The sequence below is a fragment of the Ceratotherium simum genome, chromosome 5, assembly GCF_057802395.1.
Source record: "Ceratotherium simum simum isolate JZ-2026a chromosome 5, ASM5780239v1, whole genome shotgun sequence".
In the NCBI taxonomy this organism is placed as follows: domain Eukaryota; kingdom Metazoa; phylum Chordata; class Mammalia; order Perissodactyla; family Rhinocerotidae; genus Ceratotherium; species Ceratotherium simum.
The window spans coordinates 40,458,720-40,477,900 of record NC_141904.1 but is presented as its reverse complement, the minus strand read 5'-3'; the positions used below and the strand labels follow the sequence as shown (position 1 = coordinate 40,477,900).

The 19,181-nt window shown below is 41.5% G+C and overlaps 1 protein-coding gene and 1 pseudogene across 6 annotated transcripts in view; one reads left to right on the top strand and one right to left on the bottom strand.

Annotated features, from left to right (window-relative positions):
- GOLGA4 (golgin A4) overlaps nt 1–2,862 on the bottom strand; it is a 118,329-nt gene extending 115,467 nt beyond the window's left edge. For 5 of the 6 annotated variants that reach the window (XR_015552195.1, XM_014790553.2, XM_087430715.1 and 2 more), the window contains exon 1: nt 2,506–2,862. Coding sequence is in view for 5 of the 6 variants with exons in the window: in XM_014790553.2 (XP_014646039.1) it covers nt 2,506–2,577 (72 nt within the window). In the remaining variant the exon portion in view is untranslated. The remainder of the gene's footprint in view (nt 1–2,505) is intronic. The other variant, XM_014790543.2, reaches the window with a different exon arrangement.
- A 15,155-nt stretch (nt 2,863–18,017) lies between these two features.
- Nucleotides 18,018–18,714, top strand: LOC101399250 (ferritin light chain-like; annotated as a pseudogene).
- Nucleotides 18,715–19,181: the final 467 nt, after the last annotated feature.

The following is a 19,181-nucleotide window of genomic DNA, read 5'->3' as shown; positions in this document are numbered from 1 at the left end:
CCCAGGCGCGCACCGACGCACTGCTTGGCAAGCCATGCTGTGGCGCGTCCCATATAAAGTAGAGGAAGATGGACATGGATGTTAGCCCAGGGCCAGTCTTCCTCGGCAAAAAGAGGAGGATTAGCAGACATTAGCTGAGGGCCGATCTTCCTCACCAAAAAAAAAAAAAAAAAAAAGGTTTTTCTATTTTGTTTTTTAATTCATGCTTGAAAGAAATCCTTAACTCTGAAAACAATAATCCAGAACTCATCCTGAAGGGTTCTGAATAGCTGAGGATCTGAGACCACAAGAGAATCAAGTTTCTATCAGTAGTTCATCACTAACAATTTACTTTTGCATTCCGGATAAATATAAATATTATCAAAGAAGATTGTTTTAAATCTTTTGTACACAAAGTTATTTGACCCAGTTGCACTGTCTGACCAGAAGCATCAACCTATAGAAACTGAAAGCTCTCATATGTTAACTTGTAACTATAGCTTTTTTATTATTATTCTAAAAACAATCTCTCTTTGCTAACGTACAAATTCATTTTCATGAAGAAAAATTTAAACATCACAAATATGAAAAAGAATACTCATAAGATCTCATCAGTACCTTAGAGCATCTCCTTCTTAAACTATTTTCACTGTCTGTATATATACTTACATACGTATTTTTTCCCACAAAACTGGGATCACACTTCACATGCTGCTTTTCAATCTGTCTTTTAACACAAATATCTTTGCGTATTAATAAAACTTTTCTGTAGGCTCTAACACTAGCTGTGTGACATTAGGCAAGTCACTCAACTTTTTTGAGCTTCACTCCATAAATGAGAAACTACCTCATGGGTTTATGTGAGAATTAAATAAAATAATCCATGTAAAATATTAAGCAAAATGCCTGGCACATAGTAAAAACCCAATAAGTGTTGGCATTTTTTAAGGCTGCCTGATAACTGACTACTTGATGTAACTCATTTAATCAATTTTCTATTGTTGAACATTTTTAGCCAGTTTTTACCTATTAAAACAACACTGAAATGAAAATCCACGTGGCTAAATCTTTAATACATCCTAAATTTTCCTAGAATAAATTTCTAGAGGTGGAATCCTGGATCAACGATATTTTACACATTCCCAAATGTAAGCAAGCCTTACACTCACTAACATGCTCATTCCCCACATGCCTTATCCGTACCTCAGTTTTAAGCTTTTTCTTTGTTTCTTAAATAATCGTGTTTTGTAAAGTTTAAAAAGCCTGAAGTAAATGGTACAAAAAATAAAATATTTACTATTTAAATTTTCATCGTTATTTACATTTTACATGGGAGAATGAACAAGCCTTCAGCGTAATGCTCTGATGTATTTCAAGCACTGTTTTACTCTACACGAGCTTAACAGAACTTCAATATACAGTTCCAGAAAAAACTCAATGCAGTAGTTGTTTAATAGTTGTTAATCAGTTGGTTAACAGTTGTTTAAAAGTTGCATAAGACAAATATTATGTTAAAAAATGTTTTAGAAATGCCTCCAAACCAGTTAAAACTCAGTCTTTCTTGTAGAAACTCTAAAGTTAAGAGATTTGCTCAATCTGTTGAGACTCAGAAAGGCTGGGAAGAAATTCTCTTCGCTGAAGAGACCACGCGCTGCCAGACCCAAAACACACATTCATTGGCGCTTAGGAGACTGTTTCTTTAAATTAACACTACTCACACGCTCCCTTTTTCCTGGAAACTGTCATTTCCTCAAGCAGTTCTATTCGTGAAAAACAAACGTTACAAGACTCTTGAAGAAGCAGAAGTCAGGCTGTGGACAGGCAGCAGCCGGGCCCGGCCTCGGAGTATCAGCCCCTCCGCCTGCCCAGATCAACCAAGTTATGCGAAGGGACTAACTCGTGACAGCCTCAGGCGCTGGACGCCGGCCACACTGTCGCCTCTTTCAGGTTCCAACGCTCCTGCAAGCAGCCTGGCCTGGAATGGCTCGACCCCTGGCCCTCACCCCTGGACGAGGGTTTGGACTTAGACTTTCGCCACGGGACAGGAGTCCTGCGGGATCCTGTCTCCTCCGTACTCAATTTCGGGTCAGGGATGAGAGGGAGGACTTCAGTGAAGAGGTCAGATATGACAAGGGACCCAGGTTTTCCCATCCCACACTCAGTCTTGAGTTGGGGTTTCGGATGGGCGGGGGAACCTTTGATATGGGTCAAAAATCACGCCAAGATCGGAGTCCCTCTCACTGGTTCTCAGGCGGGGGTGGAGCATTAGTGGAAAACTCGAACAGAGGTCAGATGCTACCAAGGATCCGGCCGCCCCCACCCACTCTCCCGAACGGAGTTTCGGGATGCGGGACCCCAGTCAGGAGTCACGGAGGACCTAGGCTGCCCTGAGCTCATTCCCAGTCCTGGGTTTGGGCGAATCACAATGTTAGAGGTCAAGGGTCACGGAAGAACCTCCCCTGCTCTTCGCCCCCGAGCCGGCGTCAAGGAGTGTCCGGAATTAGGGGAGAGCGGCGGCCATAGTACCTGAGTGGAGGCCAGCGCCTGCTGGAACTGCTGCTGCTCCTCGCTGATCTTCTGCTTCAGTTTCTTGAACATGGCGCACCGCGGGGTCCTGAGTGTGAATGAGACCTGAGGGGCGAGTGCCCAGGGAGACCCCGCCACGGAGGCGACGGCGGCTTCTCTACGCCAGGGACCGCGGGGGCCGGGCCTCGCCTCCTCCTCCTTGGGCTCGCGGGAGGATCGGGACACTCGTCCTGCGGGTTTCGGCGTCGCCGCCGCCGCGTCTCTTTCTTCTGGGTGCCACTGGTTGGCCTCGGCCCCCCATCCAGCACCGGCGGCAGCGGCGGCGGCGACAACGACAACGGCAGCAGGTGAACGATGTGCCAAAAGCGCCTGCGCGGCCTACGTGGAGCTCGCTGAGGGAGCTCTACGGAGCGCCGGAGGGGACAAGCACACGAAGTCGGCCAGCACATGCGCGCTCGGGGTATCGCTCCCGAACGCGAGACGTGAAGGAAGACGCAGAATCCTGCGCTGCCTAAAGTCGTTGCGTGCAGAGAAACCCCCAGAATCCAGGCGAGGACTGGTTTGAGCGCTTCACTGACGCACACCTGGGGTTCAGCGCTGCGAAGTCAGGGGGGGAGGGTGGTGCTGTTGAGGACGGCGGGGCTGACAGGCCCATAGCGAAGAACCAAGTGTGTGAGCGTCCTGGGTGGGAGAAGGGTGTTCCAGGGAACCTGCCTGGGGCTCTGAAGGATAGTGTCCTTCTGTTCAGTATTTGTGGTGAGGATTCTGTATCTTCAGTGCCTACTACTCCTGCTGCTCCCCAGAGGGGCCCTCTTTCCTCTCCTGGACTCTTCCAGGGGTCAATAAGTACCTGACGGGAGGCGCCCAGGGTCCAGATGTTTCAGGCCGATGTTGTAAGATCTCAATCGTTTGGACATCTGCCTTTATTTTTTATTTCACCGAAATCGTATATTTTCACATATTCATTCAAAAATTTTTATCATTGTGAGTGCCAGGTCTTTGGGGATGTTAAAAGAATTCACAGCCTGATGAAAGACACAGGTTCCTGAAGAGTCCAGATTTACCCCTAACACCTGCAGTCGTCCTAAGAGATGTGCCTGACTCATCAAACACCCCGAACTTTGGCGGTCTGTGAACCCTCAAATCCAGCTCAGCAACCTACTTCTGCATGCTGTACCAAATTGCTTCACATCGCCTCAGATATCAGAACCTGATAGAGTATACGCTGATCTTCACATTTTAGCGAATTTTATTTACTAGCAATTATAGGAGCAAGTTGCTCTCTAAGATTCCATAGCCTGATCCCTAAATGTGTTAGAGCCAGAGCAGGGCCTGGTCTGAACACTGCATTGACAACTGGGCTAAGTCCTCTCTTGTCTCATAGTGAACACCTATGTAATAACCAAGAGTTTGTTTTTTCCAGGGGTCTTTCTCTCTCAAGACTGTAAAGGCAATAGACTTTCGGCTGCTCCCAGACTGCCGATGCCTGATATGCATCCTCACCCCAACGTTCACAATTATAAATCAAAGGTTGCCAGTGTTATACATATGTATATGTGTGTGTGTGTATATATGTATATATTTGTGTATATGTGTATACATGTAGGTGGGCCCTATCAAAACAGGCCATAATAAGTAATAAACAAATGATAAAAAGAGATCCAAAATATTATTTAGAGAAAGAAAAAGACCAGAAGAGGGCTAATTATGTCCTTGCTAGGACACAAAAAAGAGAAGAGGAGGGGCAGGGTTGAAACCATCACATTTAACCACAATTTTGTTGAAACATTAAGCCTCCTCACAGCCCATTTGGCTTTAGGCCTCTGCAAATTAACATTCTCTCATTGTCTGTTCTAATTAAACCTATAAAATATGCTCAATTCTTCTGCCACTCCTTGATGCAAATTACCTTCTGAAGGCTCTGGCCTTGGCCTACATCTCAGAGTCCTGCACCAACCCAGCCAGAGCACCCTGCCTGCCCTTGTTTTCCATGTTAGTAACTTGGACTCATCTAACCAGCTGCCCAAGGACTAGCACACCTTGCATGAAATGGGTTGCATCCAATCATAATACCAGAGGCCTCATGAATTTATTTCCCCAGTGGAACTGGTACCTATCTTTTTTAACAAAAAGAAGCAATCTTCATAATTATAGACCAAACCTAATTATCATTCTTTCACTCCTTCCAATGGCAGATACCATCCCCATCTCCATATTTCAGGAAATTTTCAGAATAACATAATCACTAGGGACTGTGCTTCACAAAACTATTGTATATCGGGCCAGCCCCGTGGCTTAGCGGTTAAGTGCGCGTGCTCCGCTACTGGCGGCCCGCGTTCGGATCCCGGGTGCGCACTGACGCACTGCTTCTCCAGCCATGCTGAGGCCGCGTCCCACATAGCGTCCCACATACAGCAACTAGAAGGATGTGCAACTATGACATACAACTATCTACTGGGGCTTTGGGGGGAAAAAAAAAGGAGGAGGATTGGTGATAGATGTTAGCTCAGAGCCGGTCTTCCTCAGCAAAAAGAGGAGGATGGATGATTAGAGATGAAAGAGCATGGATGTTAGCTCAGGGCTGATCTTCTTCACAAAAAAAAAAGAAAACTATTACATATTATTAAGTTCCTTTCCAAGCCTTAGCTAAGAAAATAGTATGTCAGAAAAGACATAGCCAAAAGAACCAATTACAGCTGAAACTTTTAACTCTGATTTCCTGCTTTCTACAAATGCCTTATCAGCCCTTTTGCATCACCACACAACACACTTTCTTAACCCTCATCAAGAATCCTGATACCTGCCACCCACAGGAGTAGAGCATAGCAGTTAAGAGCATGGTCTTTGATGTCACGCAGATTTTGGTTCAAATATAAGTCAGCCATTTTTTTGGCACTGTGACCTTTGACACTTAGATAAACCACATATAAAGTCAAATCCCTGAAAGGAGTAGAAAGGTTATGAGTGAAACACATATGGTATAAGACAATGGACAATGAGGGAAAGTAACAAACTAAATAGTGCAAACCCATCGAGACATTTTTAAATGACTGCAGCAAAACAGCTCTTAGAATAAAATTCAGCTCAAAGGCCAGATTGTGACCTCTGAGTCTTAACTCTCTGCCCTTCATTTTCCTCATCTGTAACATTTTAACGTTTCATGGGAATGTTGTGAAGCTTAAATGAGATGATGTGCATAAAGTATAGCTCATAGTAAATGATATTTATAAATTCTAAGAGTTTCATTCTCTTTTTACTTGTAACACTCTCCATCTATATGTTGAGAGCTCTAGCTTAGGCCTCCCCCTGAGCTCCTGATTATAGCATCTCCACTAGGCTTTCAGGTTTGGGAGGGCAAGAGCCATACCTGTCATAAAAGTCAGCCAGTGTGTGGTACAGGGCCTGACACTAAATTTCTGCAGAATTACCTAGTGTTGATACATCCAACTGCCTACTGGACAACTTCTCTTAATGGCCTATAAGCACACAAATTCAACATGTCCAAAACTGAAATCATCCACTACTACACCCCCCACCATCACCATCAGATTGGCCTCTTCTGTGTTTCCTCTCACTTCTTGCATCTTCTCCTCTTGACAGGCTTGTTTTACCATCTGTATTTTCTCGCTTGGCTGATGTCATTTCCATCTGCCCAAGCTAAAAGTTTGGAAGTGAGTTAAAACATCCCTCTATCATTCTTCACCTATATCCAGAGAATCACCAAGTCTTGTGTCTTTTACTCTGAAATACTTCTCAAATCCATCCTCTTTCCTATTCTCTCTGCCACTCGTTTTAGTCTTCATTATACCTCACCACTTAAATGATCTCCCAGTTTCCAGATTTGCTTCTTTCTAATCCATCTTCTACATAGCTGATGTTACCCTCCTGCTGAAATCCCATCAGTGGCCTCCTTGTCCTGCAGAACACTGTTTAAATTCCCAGGCAGTACAAGAAGCCCTCGGCAGCCTGGCTCCTGCTTTCCCTCTTACTATACCCTTTCCACCCTTCACACTTCAAAGCTCCAGAAATGTTAAATTAACTTGTGGTTCCCTTGCACACTGCTTTTGTATACGTCCTTGCTATTCTTTTTTTAGTCTACAAGTTATACATAGTAGTTGTGAAAATCTTAATGAGCGCAGTATACTCATTGTCCCTCATGAGTTTGTACCTTTTTTCCTTTTCCACTTATCCACCCTTGATAATGTTGCTCACATGTCATCACCCCATTCAAGCATTCTCTAACACTGCCTCCAAATCCCCCCCACACACACACGTCAGTGGAGTTCATCATGCTCTCCTCTATCCAACCTCAGTCTTACATGCTGTTAATTTATGTATCACACTGTATTTTTATCCTTTTTTATTTCAAAAGTAATATCTACTTACTGTAACAAAAACAGAAGTATAATCTTATCTCCCTAAAGAACCCCTTTTAATAATTAATTTGTATTATTTCCATTTGGTTTCTGTAGTTATGAAAATATAGAGATATGTAAATTTAATCATCTGTATATAAATATATTTGTAGGTTGTCTTTCTGTGTGTGTGTGTGAGGAAGATTAGCCCTCAGCTAACATCTGTTGCCAATCCTCCTCTTTTTTGCTGAGGAAGATTTGCCCTGGGCTAACATCTGTGCCCATCTCCCTCTACTTTATATGGGATGCCGCAACAGCATGGCTTGATAAGCAATGTGTAGGTCCGTGCCCGGGATCCAGACCTGCGAACCCTAGGCCACTGAAGCAGAGCACGTGAACTTAACTGCTATGCCACCAGGCTGGCCCCCAATATATTTGTAGTTTTAATTGTCTAGTTTTATAAAAAATGGATCATACATATTCCACATCTTGCTTTTCTCAATTAATATGCCATGAATATCATTTCTAATCAGTACATGTTTTTCAATCACTTTAATGGCTATATAGTATTTTATGCTGTGGATGAAATATAATTTAAGATTGATGTATTGATGTCCATATATTAATAGATATTTCACTTATCTCCAGTTTTTTTGCTATTAAAAAACAATATTAAAGTGAACAACTTTATAAATATATGTTTGTGGACTTGTGTGTATGTTTCTATGGAAAATAATGGATTTCTAGGATTGTAATTGAATGATCAATCCAATATGTATGGTTAATGCAAACCTGATCTCCTAAATTTATACCAATTTGTGTTTCTACCAATAGTGTGGAATTGCCCGTTTCCACATTTTTTAATTTTTTGACAATCAAAAAGATGACAAATGGTATTTTACTTTTGTTTTGATTTCCATTTCTTTAATTATAAGCAAAGTTAAAATTTATCACAGGTGTATATGTTATTATAGTTCTTTCACATTGTATTATAAAATTCATGTAACCCAGATATTAGCTTTTCCTTTGCCTTAAGAGACAACTCCCCCTAAGTAAATTTGGGGAAATGAAGTGTTCCTTGATCTTCTAAGGTATGTGTTCTTCCCAATGTCCACTTTGCTAAATCTCCATTTCTCCGTTTGTTATTGGTCTCGGCCTGGAAATCATGACTGCAGTCTCCCTGGGTACCTCTAGGGGACTTTGCAGGATGAGAATTGATGGGCAGAGGAGGAGGAAGAAAACAAGTAGAATTTGAGGGAGATATCACATATCCTTCTAGCCCCAGCTCTCATTTCCTTCCATTACAGCTTTAGTCAAGACATGCAGATTCATCAAACTTTATTAGCAGGCTGGAATAAACTAAAGGAATTATACCATATAAAAGACAGAATTTAAAACTATATGCTAAATAGTTCTAAGTAGAACTTTCTCATAGCTCAAGAAAAAACTCATCAAAAGTTATATCCTTCATAGGATGTAACTCGAAATTATCTGTTTTCTGATATAATCTTGTTCCCTTGTCTCCAACCATAGGCACTCCTCTATAGGAACAGTCTCTTTTAACTTCTACAGTGCAAATCTCTACTGACCTTTAAAAAAATTCCACGTTTACCCTCAGGTGTTGACTCATCCTCTTTCTCTATCCAGGCAGTCTTGGGGACTCAATATTTCTTAATTGCACATTTACCCTATGCTGAGTTATTCAGGCTAAAATAACACCACATGGGAAGGGGACTGACTTCCAACAGTAGATTCCATGGTAGACTTTGGCACTCCACACCTGTCCTCCACAAAGTCTCCCTTGAGAATTGAAAGTATGCCACTTTATTCTTCCCAACATCTAGAAGACCTTAAAAAGCAGCCAGAGGAAAAAAGACATGTCATATACAGAACAACAAAAATAATGACTGCATGGAACAACATCTTTAAAATGCTGAAACAAACAAATGAAAATTGCCAGGGAAAGTATCCATCCATCATGAAAACAAAGACATTTTCACAAAAACAAAAGCTGAGAAAATTTGTTACCAACTTTTACTACAAGAAGTACTCAAGAAATGATACCTGGTAGACATACAGGATGGAAGTAAGAGCTCCCAAAATGGTAAATATGTAGGTAAACATGAAAGACTATTTTCTCTCCTTAATTTTTTAAAAATCAAATCGACTACATAAAGCAAAAACAATGACCCTGTGTTTTGGGTTTCTTAACATACAAAGAAGTAAAATCTATGACAATGATAGCACAAGGGACAAAAAGTGGGTAAATGTAATGATACTGTTGTAAGGTTCTTACATTATATGTTAAGTGCTATAATATTAGTTCGAGGTACACTATGATAAGTTAAAGATGCATATTGTAATGCCTAAAACAACTACTAAAAAAAAATGAAACAATAAAACAAAAGAGGGGCCGGCCCGGTGGCATAGTGGTTAAGTGTGCGCTCTCTGCTTCAGTGGCCAGGGGGTTCACAGGTTCAGATCCCGGGAGCCCACTGACACACTGCTTGTCAAGCCATGCTGTGGCAGTGTCCCACATTAAGTAGAGGAAGATGGGCATGGATGTTAGCCCAGGGCTGGTCTTCCTCAGCAAAAAGAGGAGGATTGGCATCAGATATTAGCTCTGGGCTGATCTTCACAAAAAAAAAAAAAAAAAACAACAACAAATAAAAGATAGAGCTTGAAGTCCCATAGAAGATATAAAATGCAATTCTAAAATAAGTAATCAAAAAGAAGGCAACAATGGAGAGAAAAAGGAACAAAGAATAAATGTGACAAATAAAAAACAAGGAGCAAGATGGTTGACAAACCCAATCATATCAAAATTACATTAAATGTAAATTGATTAAATACTTTGATGAAAAGGCAGAGATGATCATAATGAATAGAAAAGCAAGATCCAACTACATGCTGTTTATAAGAGATGCAATTTAAGTATAAAGACACAGATAAGTTAATAGTAAAAGCATGGAAAGGGATATAGCATGTGTCACAAATCAAGTTCCCCTGGTAACAGATTCAGAGATTTATTGTAACTTAGGTGGGGGGAGAGGAGGGAGATGTAATAATCTTGTGCAAGGTAGCTACCTTCAGCTGAAGACAATGCAGACAGGTGTCAGCCACCTGTAGCCACACTACCAGAAGCTGGTGGAATGAATGCCTCAGTCTTGAAAGCACATCTGAACAATGCACTAGAGAATCCACTATACTATGCAAACATGAATCATAGGAAAATTGGTATGACTATATTAATGTTGAATAAAGTAGACTTCAAGACAAGGAGTATTACAAAAATAAAGGACATTTCAAAATAATAAAAGGGTTAACTCACCAAGAAGACATAACTCTAAATGTGTATCTACATAATAGCAGAGTTTCAAAATCATGAAGCAAAAACTGGTAGAACTGAAAGGACAAATTTTAAAACCCCCAATTATAGTTGGAGATTTTAACATAGCTGATCAAAGAAGTAGACAAAAAAATCTGTAAGAATATAGAGGATTTGGATCAGCTAACTTTGCCTAATTGATCTTTCTGCAAAATTACACCCAATAACTGCAGAATACACATTCTTTTTGAGTACTGTACACATGGAACATTCACCAAGATAGACCATATGCTATTTCATAATATGACCTCAATAAATTTAAAAGCATTAATACCATATAATGTGTTCTCTGACCACAAAAGTATTAAGTTAGGAATCAATAACAAAAAGATATCTAGAAAATCTCCAGATATTTAGAAATTAGGCAGCACATTCCAAATAGGCAATGGGTCAAAGAACAAAGCACAAGAGAAATTAGAAAATGTTTTAAATGAATGAAAATGAAAACAGAACACATCAAAATTTGTGAGGTGCAGTTAAAGCAGTGCTTAGAAGGAAATTTATGGTGTTACATGTTTATGTTAGAAAGAAAAATGGGTTGAAAATCAATAATATAAGCTTCCACCTTAAGAAGTTGGAAAAAAGAAGAGAAAATTAAAACCAAAGTAAGTAGAAAGAATGAAATAATAAAGATAAGAGCAAAAATCAATGAAATAGAAAACAGAGAAACAACATAGAAAAACCGAGAAAGAACAAATTTAGTTCTTAGAAAAGAGTAGTAAAATTGATAAGCCCCTAGTAAGACTCATTGAGAGAAAGAAAAACACTAATTACCAACATCAGGAATTAAAGAGGGGATATCACTACAGATTCTATAGATATTCTAAGGGAATATCACAAATAAGTTTAGGCCAACAAATTCAACAATGTGAAAATATGAACAAATTCCTTCAATGACACAAATTATCAAAACCCAGATATCTTTCAGCCAGTGGATGGATAAACAGATTGTGGTACATCTGTACCATGGAGTACTACTCCGAAATATAAAGAACGAACTATTGAAAACCACGAGAACCTGAATGGATCTCAAGTAAGTTTAACTGAGTGAAAGAAGTCAGACTCAAAAGAAGCCATACATATATATGGTTCCATTTATATGACATTCTGAAAAAACAAAACTATAGGGAGAGAGAACAGATTAGTGTTTGCTAGGAGTTGAGTGGGGCAGGGGTGGGGTAGGTATTAACTATAAAGGGGCAGCATGGAGGAATCTTTGGGAAGATGAAACCATTCACATCATAACTATAGTGGTAGATATACAACTCTATGCATTTGTCAAAACCCAGAAAACTACACTACAAACACTGAATTTCACTGTATGAAAATTTTAAAATAAAAATTAAAAACCTGAGGCTCAGAGAGGTTAAGAATCTCACCCAAAGTATCACAGCTTGGACATGGTAGAGGCAACATTTGAACCCAGAGCTGTCATGACTCTGAAGTCCACAGCCACCACCACCCACACCACCTCTGAATCCCTTACGTGGAAGCATAGACTCCCATCGACATTGATTTCTCTGTGTTCTCCAATTCCTTGCTCCAAAATGATTTACTGATACTCAAGTGTCCTCACCAGCATATATTCTTTCTTGTTGCAAATTTTTTTTTTTATTTTGTACATTTAGAGCACTACCCTCAAATGTGAGGGTGCTGCAGCTGCTGTTCTTCACAAACCAGATTTGTCAACATTTGTATGAGGACACACACACACACACATACACAAACAAACAGACTTTGCCTGTAGCAAGTAACAGAGATCTGGAGCAGATTGAAATACTTGTATTACTACATCATTTTAATGTATTTCATGAGAACACTCTGAAACATACTATGTTTTTAGTATTTACTTTTGCAAAAGAACATTGTACGGCTATGTAAACAAAAGTTATAAAACAGTTGGAAAACCTCCCATGAAAGAAAGGTCTACACATCAGTGTCTAAACTTAGACTATGACTTTCCCAGGAATGTAGCCTACTTTTCAGCCTGGGGCCTTTTCTTTGGAGAATTTTTTTTTTTTTTTTTTGTATCTTTGTTTTTAATTTAATTCCCATTGTAGGCAGAAAGTAAGTCAACTAGGGAAAAGTGAGGGGCTATGTTATTATTGCTATTGCCCCTGTTGGACAAATAAGCACAAAGAAGAGCAAAAAATTGAGTTTCTCAGAGTCATATGATCTCAGGGACAGAACTGGAAACTGACCTCAGGCCTTCTTGCCCTTTGTCCTGGTCTCCAACTGTAATACATTTAACACTTCCTTCTCTTCTCTGAGACACACCCTGCTCAATTTTTTAAAGCAGTTCAATTTAATTTTTAACAGGTTTGTAGTTGTTTGCATGACATGTCCCAGGGATATTTACACAGCTGCTGACTCAAAAATTTAATGAGGAGAAGAATCATTTGAAGGGGAAACCCAACACTGGGCTGAGAAAAAAGTCTTATTTCAAGAATGAGTGCTCTTGGTAACAAAGAAAAGGGCGGATGGAATGGAGGTGAGAAGGTGTCAAATTCCCTGCTCCTTACTAGGTAGCTACTTGATAATCAGACTCCTAAGTAAACAAATTCACTCTTGCAAACATTTGGATACTGTGTGTTGTGTTGTGGTAAAAGGAAAAAAAAAGAGCACTTGCCTCATATTCAAGATATTGTGTGGGTAGGTTCCTCCTATGTAGAAAGGCTGGGCAGCATAATGAATAAGCACGTCGTCATTAAACTCAAATGGCTGGGTTCCAATCCCAGCTTCACCACTTACTAGGTCTGTAAGAGGGAAAAATCACTTAACTTATGTGTGTTTCAGTTTCTTTGTCTATAAAATGAAGACATGTAATTGTATCCACCATAAACTTCTTGTGAGGATTAAATGAGTATTTGGATAAGAAGGTGGTATCTTGAAAAAAGAAAGTTGGATTCATTCCTCACACCTAAAGTACTAGAAGACAACAAGGGAAGATTTATTTTATTTTTTTTATTTATTTTTTTTTTTTTAAAGATTTTATTTTTATTTATTTTTTCCCCCCAAAGCCCCAGTAGATAGTTGTGTGTCATAGCTGCACATCCTTCTAGTTGCTGTATGTGGGACACGGCCTCAGCGTGGCCGGAGAAGCAGCGCGTCGGTGCGAACCCGGGATCCGAACCCGGGTCGCCAGCAGTGGAGCGCGCTCACTTAACCACTAAGCCACGGGGCCGGCCCAGAAGATTTATTTTATAATCTTGGAGTACTAAAGGCCTTGCTAAGTATAACACAAAACCCAGGAACAAAAAGCATAGTTTAATTTATTGATCTATATAAAAGTTTTTCTCAATTCTGCATCTCAAAAATGCTATAACATAATGAAATATCGTGCGATTCATTGCTCTATAGCAATCACATGACAAGGTGGATGAATCTTACATAATGTTGAGCAAAAGAAGGCAAAGAAAAGAATGTATACTACCTGATTTCATATAGGCTAAATTCTAATTTATAACTTTAAAAGTCAAGGAAAATATTGTTTGGGGTGTAGGAAAGGCATAGCAATGGGGAGAGGGATTTGAGGGATGATCCTGGGGTGCCTGCCAGTAGTATTCTGTCTCTGTGGTTGGTCATAATTATATGAATATGTTTGAAATATTTCTGTTTCCTGATTGTGATAGTGGGTGCACAGATCTATACGTGTGTTAAAACTCACAGAACTGTACATCAAAAGTAAAATTCAATTTTACTGTATGTAAATCTTAAAATAACAGTTTGCCATGAAAACAAACAAAGTGGCACAAAATAAAAAAAGAATGAGACAGCTCTGTGCATATGGGAAGATCTCAAGAGTTTTTTTAAACAAAGAAATCAAAGTGCACTACAGTGTATATAGCATGCTATCATTAGTGTAATTAAGAATTATATTCATATATATATATACATATGTTACCTTGAATCGCATGAATTCAAAAAGGGAAATTTCATATGGTTCAACACACGTGTGTATATATATTTGTCAACATATAGACATTACAGAATACATATGGAAACACACATAAGAAACCAGTGACAGTGGCTGCCACCAGTGAAGGAAACTAGGAAGCTGGAAGTATCAGTGGTGAGGAGATTCACCTTTAGATCCTTTTTTATCTTTTGAATTCATACCCCAAGCATGTATTAACTATTCAAAAATTAATCTTACCATGTTAAAGAAGTAGGCAATGGAGCAATACCTACACAATTTTAAAGGGAAATTGTTTTCAACCTCAAATTCTTTTGAGCCAAAGAATAAATTGTATGTATGCCCATAAACGCTTAGGAAAAATATTGAAGGATACACACCAAAGTATTAGTTGTGGATAAGTTAACCCTGAACAGTGTAAGTAATCAAAACGGGGGAGTGCAAATTTCACTTTTTACTTTGTGTGTTTCTGTATATTTTGAATACTTAAAGTGTATATATAACACTTTCATATAACCAAGATGTGGCTGAGCCCCGAAGGTAGGTGCTGTCCCCTTCCTGCCTCCATCTCAGAAGAGGATGCTACTTTAACTGACTCTCCAAAGGAAAACAGATTCCTCTATGCAATAGTGAAAATGGATATTTTACTCTAGAATGTAGAATTTCTACGATTGAGATTTTCTAGGGGGAACAAAGGTCATGGTTTACATTGTCTAGTGCACAGTATTTTACTCCAAATAATCTTATTAAACATATCTTTTCTCCCCAAACAATCCTATCCACAACCGATTGATCACTGTCTCAATCTCCCCATGCAGACTCAGCCTTGTTTGGCTCGGCCTCTTTCATCTGGTCCAGGGCCTCTGCCATCTCTGTCTCTCCTTTCCAGAAGCAGGGCCTCCTCAGCACCCCCTCTCCAATCTTGCATTCCCACATTTATGACTTAACTTGGTCCTCACAGGCAGAAGAGGCAATTGTTACAGAGAGTGTTGATTTTGTTGATTTTGTCCTTAGCAAAGAAAAGATACTCTGGTTACCAGGCACTGCCTCCTTAGGAGGAAGGCAGGGAACTGTAAATAATAAGTTTTTTTCTGTCATCAATAATTTTTAAAGGATCACACTTGTAGTTTAAGAAAGTTAGAGCTAAAAAATAAAGACTTTTCACTGACATTTTCCTAACCATGGAAATTTGTTTTCAACACATATACTAAGGATCTTTATCTTAACCAGGGTTCCCAAGCACTAGGCTCCTATAGGAATAGATGAAGAAAATTAAAGTCAGTGAGGCATTATTAAAAGAATCAGCCTTGATTTTTCAACCCAGGAACAAAAGGACAAGGGTCCTTTGTGAGGGTCTAGGATGCCCATAGCTGTGCCTTTTAGACCTTCAGAGGAGAATGAGCACGTGCGCCCACCTTCTACCAGGAGTAATTACCCACCAGCTGCCCTCCATGGTTCCCATAGCAGCAGGAGACAGTTGGGTCACCCTCACCTCACACTGGGCAGACAGTTGGGGCCTCTAGTCTCTGCCAAAATTTCCACCCACCACACCTCCAGGCACAGGAGCTTGTGACAGGTGAAGCATTCCTTCCTGGAGAGTGCTCTCACCTCAGACCACTCCCTGCACACCAGTTCAGCAGCTCCCCGGGGGGGGGGGGGGGGGGCACGCCCAAGGATGGGAAGATCTAGATTCATCTTCCAGAGAAACTGAGAGACACCTTGGTTGATGGGCATCGTCATGTGTGGAATTCCCATCTGCCCCTCACTCAGCCTCAGCATTGTCTATACTTCCAGGCACAGTATAATTCTCATCTCCTGTCTTGATTATGGGACAGTTGAAGGGTGATGGATTTTAATACACATAAACACTTATGCAATATTCTCAATAAATACATTTTATTTATTTCATACATTGAGGCTTACATTTCGTTACAGAATTATCTTGCAAAAATCATACTCAGTAAACTGCCATCTCTAACTCCCAGAAATGTGTGATTCTAGAATTCTATTCTTTCTCCATTTGAAAGGGCATTATTCAGAGTGCACTGGCCTGCTACTTGAACAGTCTTTGAGAGAAAAAGACAGCCTCTCTTGTATCTTTTCGCATTATGTATGAAAGAACTGCCTGTCCTCCCAGGGCTAAGGGACACATGCCAGGGTGAGCTGAAGCTCAGCAGTGTGGGATGACTGTGAAAATATTGACATTTGACAATAGGCCCCAACCACCAACTGTGACAACTCAGCAGCTGGCCCAACCCAGACAGGTTATGGATGCAGCCAAAAGAACTTGTCCCCAAACTGTTCCCAGAGGAAGAGGTTTCTGTTGTGGGACAACTCCTCTGACCCCTACCCCAGGCAACTGGATGACAGCCCTGACTTCCTTGCATCTTACCACAACCAGAGAGAATTGCTCATGTGCAGGGAGATGGATTTTCCTCTGTAACCTGCCCTTTTCTCTATTCACAAAACTTTCCCACAACTCCTAGGAAGGAGAACATTAGCTTTCAAAGGAAAGCACCATCAGAGTCACGGTAGGTAAGAGCTCATAACACCAATGTGCTGCCATTGCTCCTGGTCTCCATTATCGCCCCTGACGTGCCTTGGCTTCAATGTGGTCTACCAAGTCAAGCAGAATTTGCCTATTTCTCAAATGTTCTCCCTCCTCCAACCTCCATTTTCTGATACTTCCATGTATCAGTCAGGGTCCACTCAGGAAAACAGAACCCATACCATGTAAGGGGAAGTAGTTATACAGGTATTGGAAAAACCAAAAAGCCAACAAGAGATGGTGAGGCAACCTAGAGATTAGCAAGAGCAGGGAGCTGTTATCATCCCTAGGGCTGGAGGAAGAAGGGCAGGAGGTGGTGTTAACAGAGTCCATGAGCAGAACTGGAACCACAAAGGTGGTGCCACCTCGATGGAGACACTCCCCCTCCTCCCACCCTCAATCTTCGCCCAGTGCTTCCCACTGGCAGCACCCGGTTGGCAAGGCAGCCTGGGAAATGTAGTTGTATGGTCAGCCCCTTGCAATACCAAGAGTGGAGAGTGGAGCAGAGAACAAACTGGAAAATGACTAGCACTCTCTGGAAACATCATTTCTGCAACAAATGAGAGCTCAAAATCCTCTGCAAGTGGACTCTGCACTTTGATCAGACTACCTTATGTACTGCAAACTTCACAGAGCAAGGGAGTCAGGTGCTGTCACCAAGGTGGGACCAATGACTTTGCCCAGTGTTTGCCAAAGAAGATCCTTGCAAAACTAGTTTTGGGAAATGTTAGCAGTTGTGGGAGGGAAGGAGGGAGGAAAAGAATCAGGGAAAACAAGAATGTTTTTAGCAGAGATTAGGTAAGATCTGATTTGCACTTTTACAAGAGAAACCTGGTTGTGGTTTACAGCAGGGCTTCTCAAACTTTAATGAGCATACAGATCACCTAGGGATCGTGTTAAACTGCAGATAATTTAGCAGGCTGGGGTGGTGCCTGAGATTCTGCATTTCTAGCAGGTTCCTAGGTGATGTTGGTGATGCTGGTCCATTGACCACATTGAAAACAAGGATTTAGGGAAACTCTTGAGTTTGTCTAAATGCTGATAGGAAAGATCCAGGAGGGACAAGGCGTTGATCCAGAAAGAGAGAAAGAACATAGAAGAGGCAGTGCGCCTGGTGGTCCGGATCTGTCTCTTGCTTCAAGTGTTTGGACAGAACAGACTCGAGGATGCCTCTTCTTCCAGCTTCCCACCACCCTCCAACCTGTTTTCCCCTCACAACTTCTGGGACCATCTTCTCGGTGGTCCTCTGCCTCCCGCACCAGCCAACACCACTTTTTGTGCATAGCTCCTTATTGCCGACCAACCATGAGCTCTCAGATTCGTCAGAATTATTCCGGTGAGGTGGAGACCACCGTCAACCGCCTGCATCTGCGGGCCTCCTTCACCTGCCTCACTCTAGGCTTCTGTTTCCACCATGAGGATGTGGCTCTGGAGGGCGTGGGCTACTTCTTCCTTGAGTTGGCTGAGGAGAAGCCCGAGGGTTCCCAGCATCTCTTGAAAATGCAAAACTAGCGCAGTGGCCACGCCCTTTTCCAGGACGTGCAGAAGCCATCCAGAGATAAGTGGGGTAAAACTCTGGACCCCATGGAAGCTGCCATGACCCTGGAGAAGAACCTGAACCAGGCCCTTTTGGATCAGCATGCCCTGGGTACTGCCCGCACAGACTCTCATCTCTGTAACTTCCTGGAGAGCCACTTCCTAGATGAGGAGGTGAAACTCATCAAGAAGATGCGCGGGCCAGCCCCGGCGGCCTGGGTTGTGTTCCCAGGCACAGAACCACACCACTCCTCTGTCAGTATTCATGCTATGGCGGCGACTCACATAGAAGAACTAGAAGGACTTACAACTAGAATATACAACTATGTACTGGGGCTTTGGGGAGGGGAAATAAAGAGGAAGATTGGCAACAGATGTTAACTCAGGGTGAATCTTTCCCAGAAAAAAAAAAAAGATGATATTGGGCGACCACCTGCCTAACCTCTACAGGCTGGCTGGCCCCTAGGCTGGGCTGAATGAGTTTCCCTTCGAAAGGCTCACTCGCAAGCGGAACAAGGAGCCTCTGGAGCCCAGCGGCCTTTGAGGGGGCCCTCTGGCATCTCCCTGGTGTCAGGGTTTCTGCTTGAGCCTCTCCCTACAGCCACCAGGCAGCTTTTTAACCACCTTGAAGCCCTCCCCCGAGCCATGGAGAAAACGGAAACCATAAAGCTTTTTGCAACAACAACAACAAAAAAGAAGGTTCCTGAGAATGGGGGAGAGGATAGGGTGCTGGGCATAGATGAAGGAAGTGACCTTAGGTGGAAAGAGACAGATCCTCCTTGAAAACAGGAGGAAACAAAAGCAGCTGAATGCAGAAGCAGGAGGTTTAGTGTCCAATAATTTTGCAGAATCCTTTTGATCAACATTAAACAGATTTCAGTTCGTGTAGGTTTCATAACTGTGGTTTCTTTCAGAAGCTTTAATGTACTAATG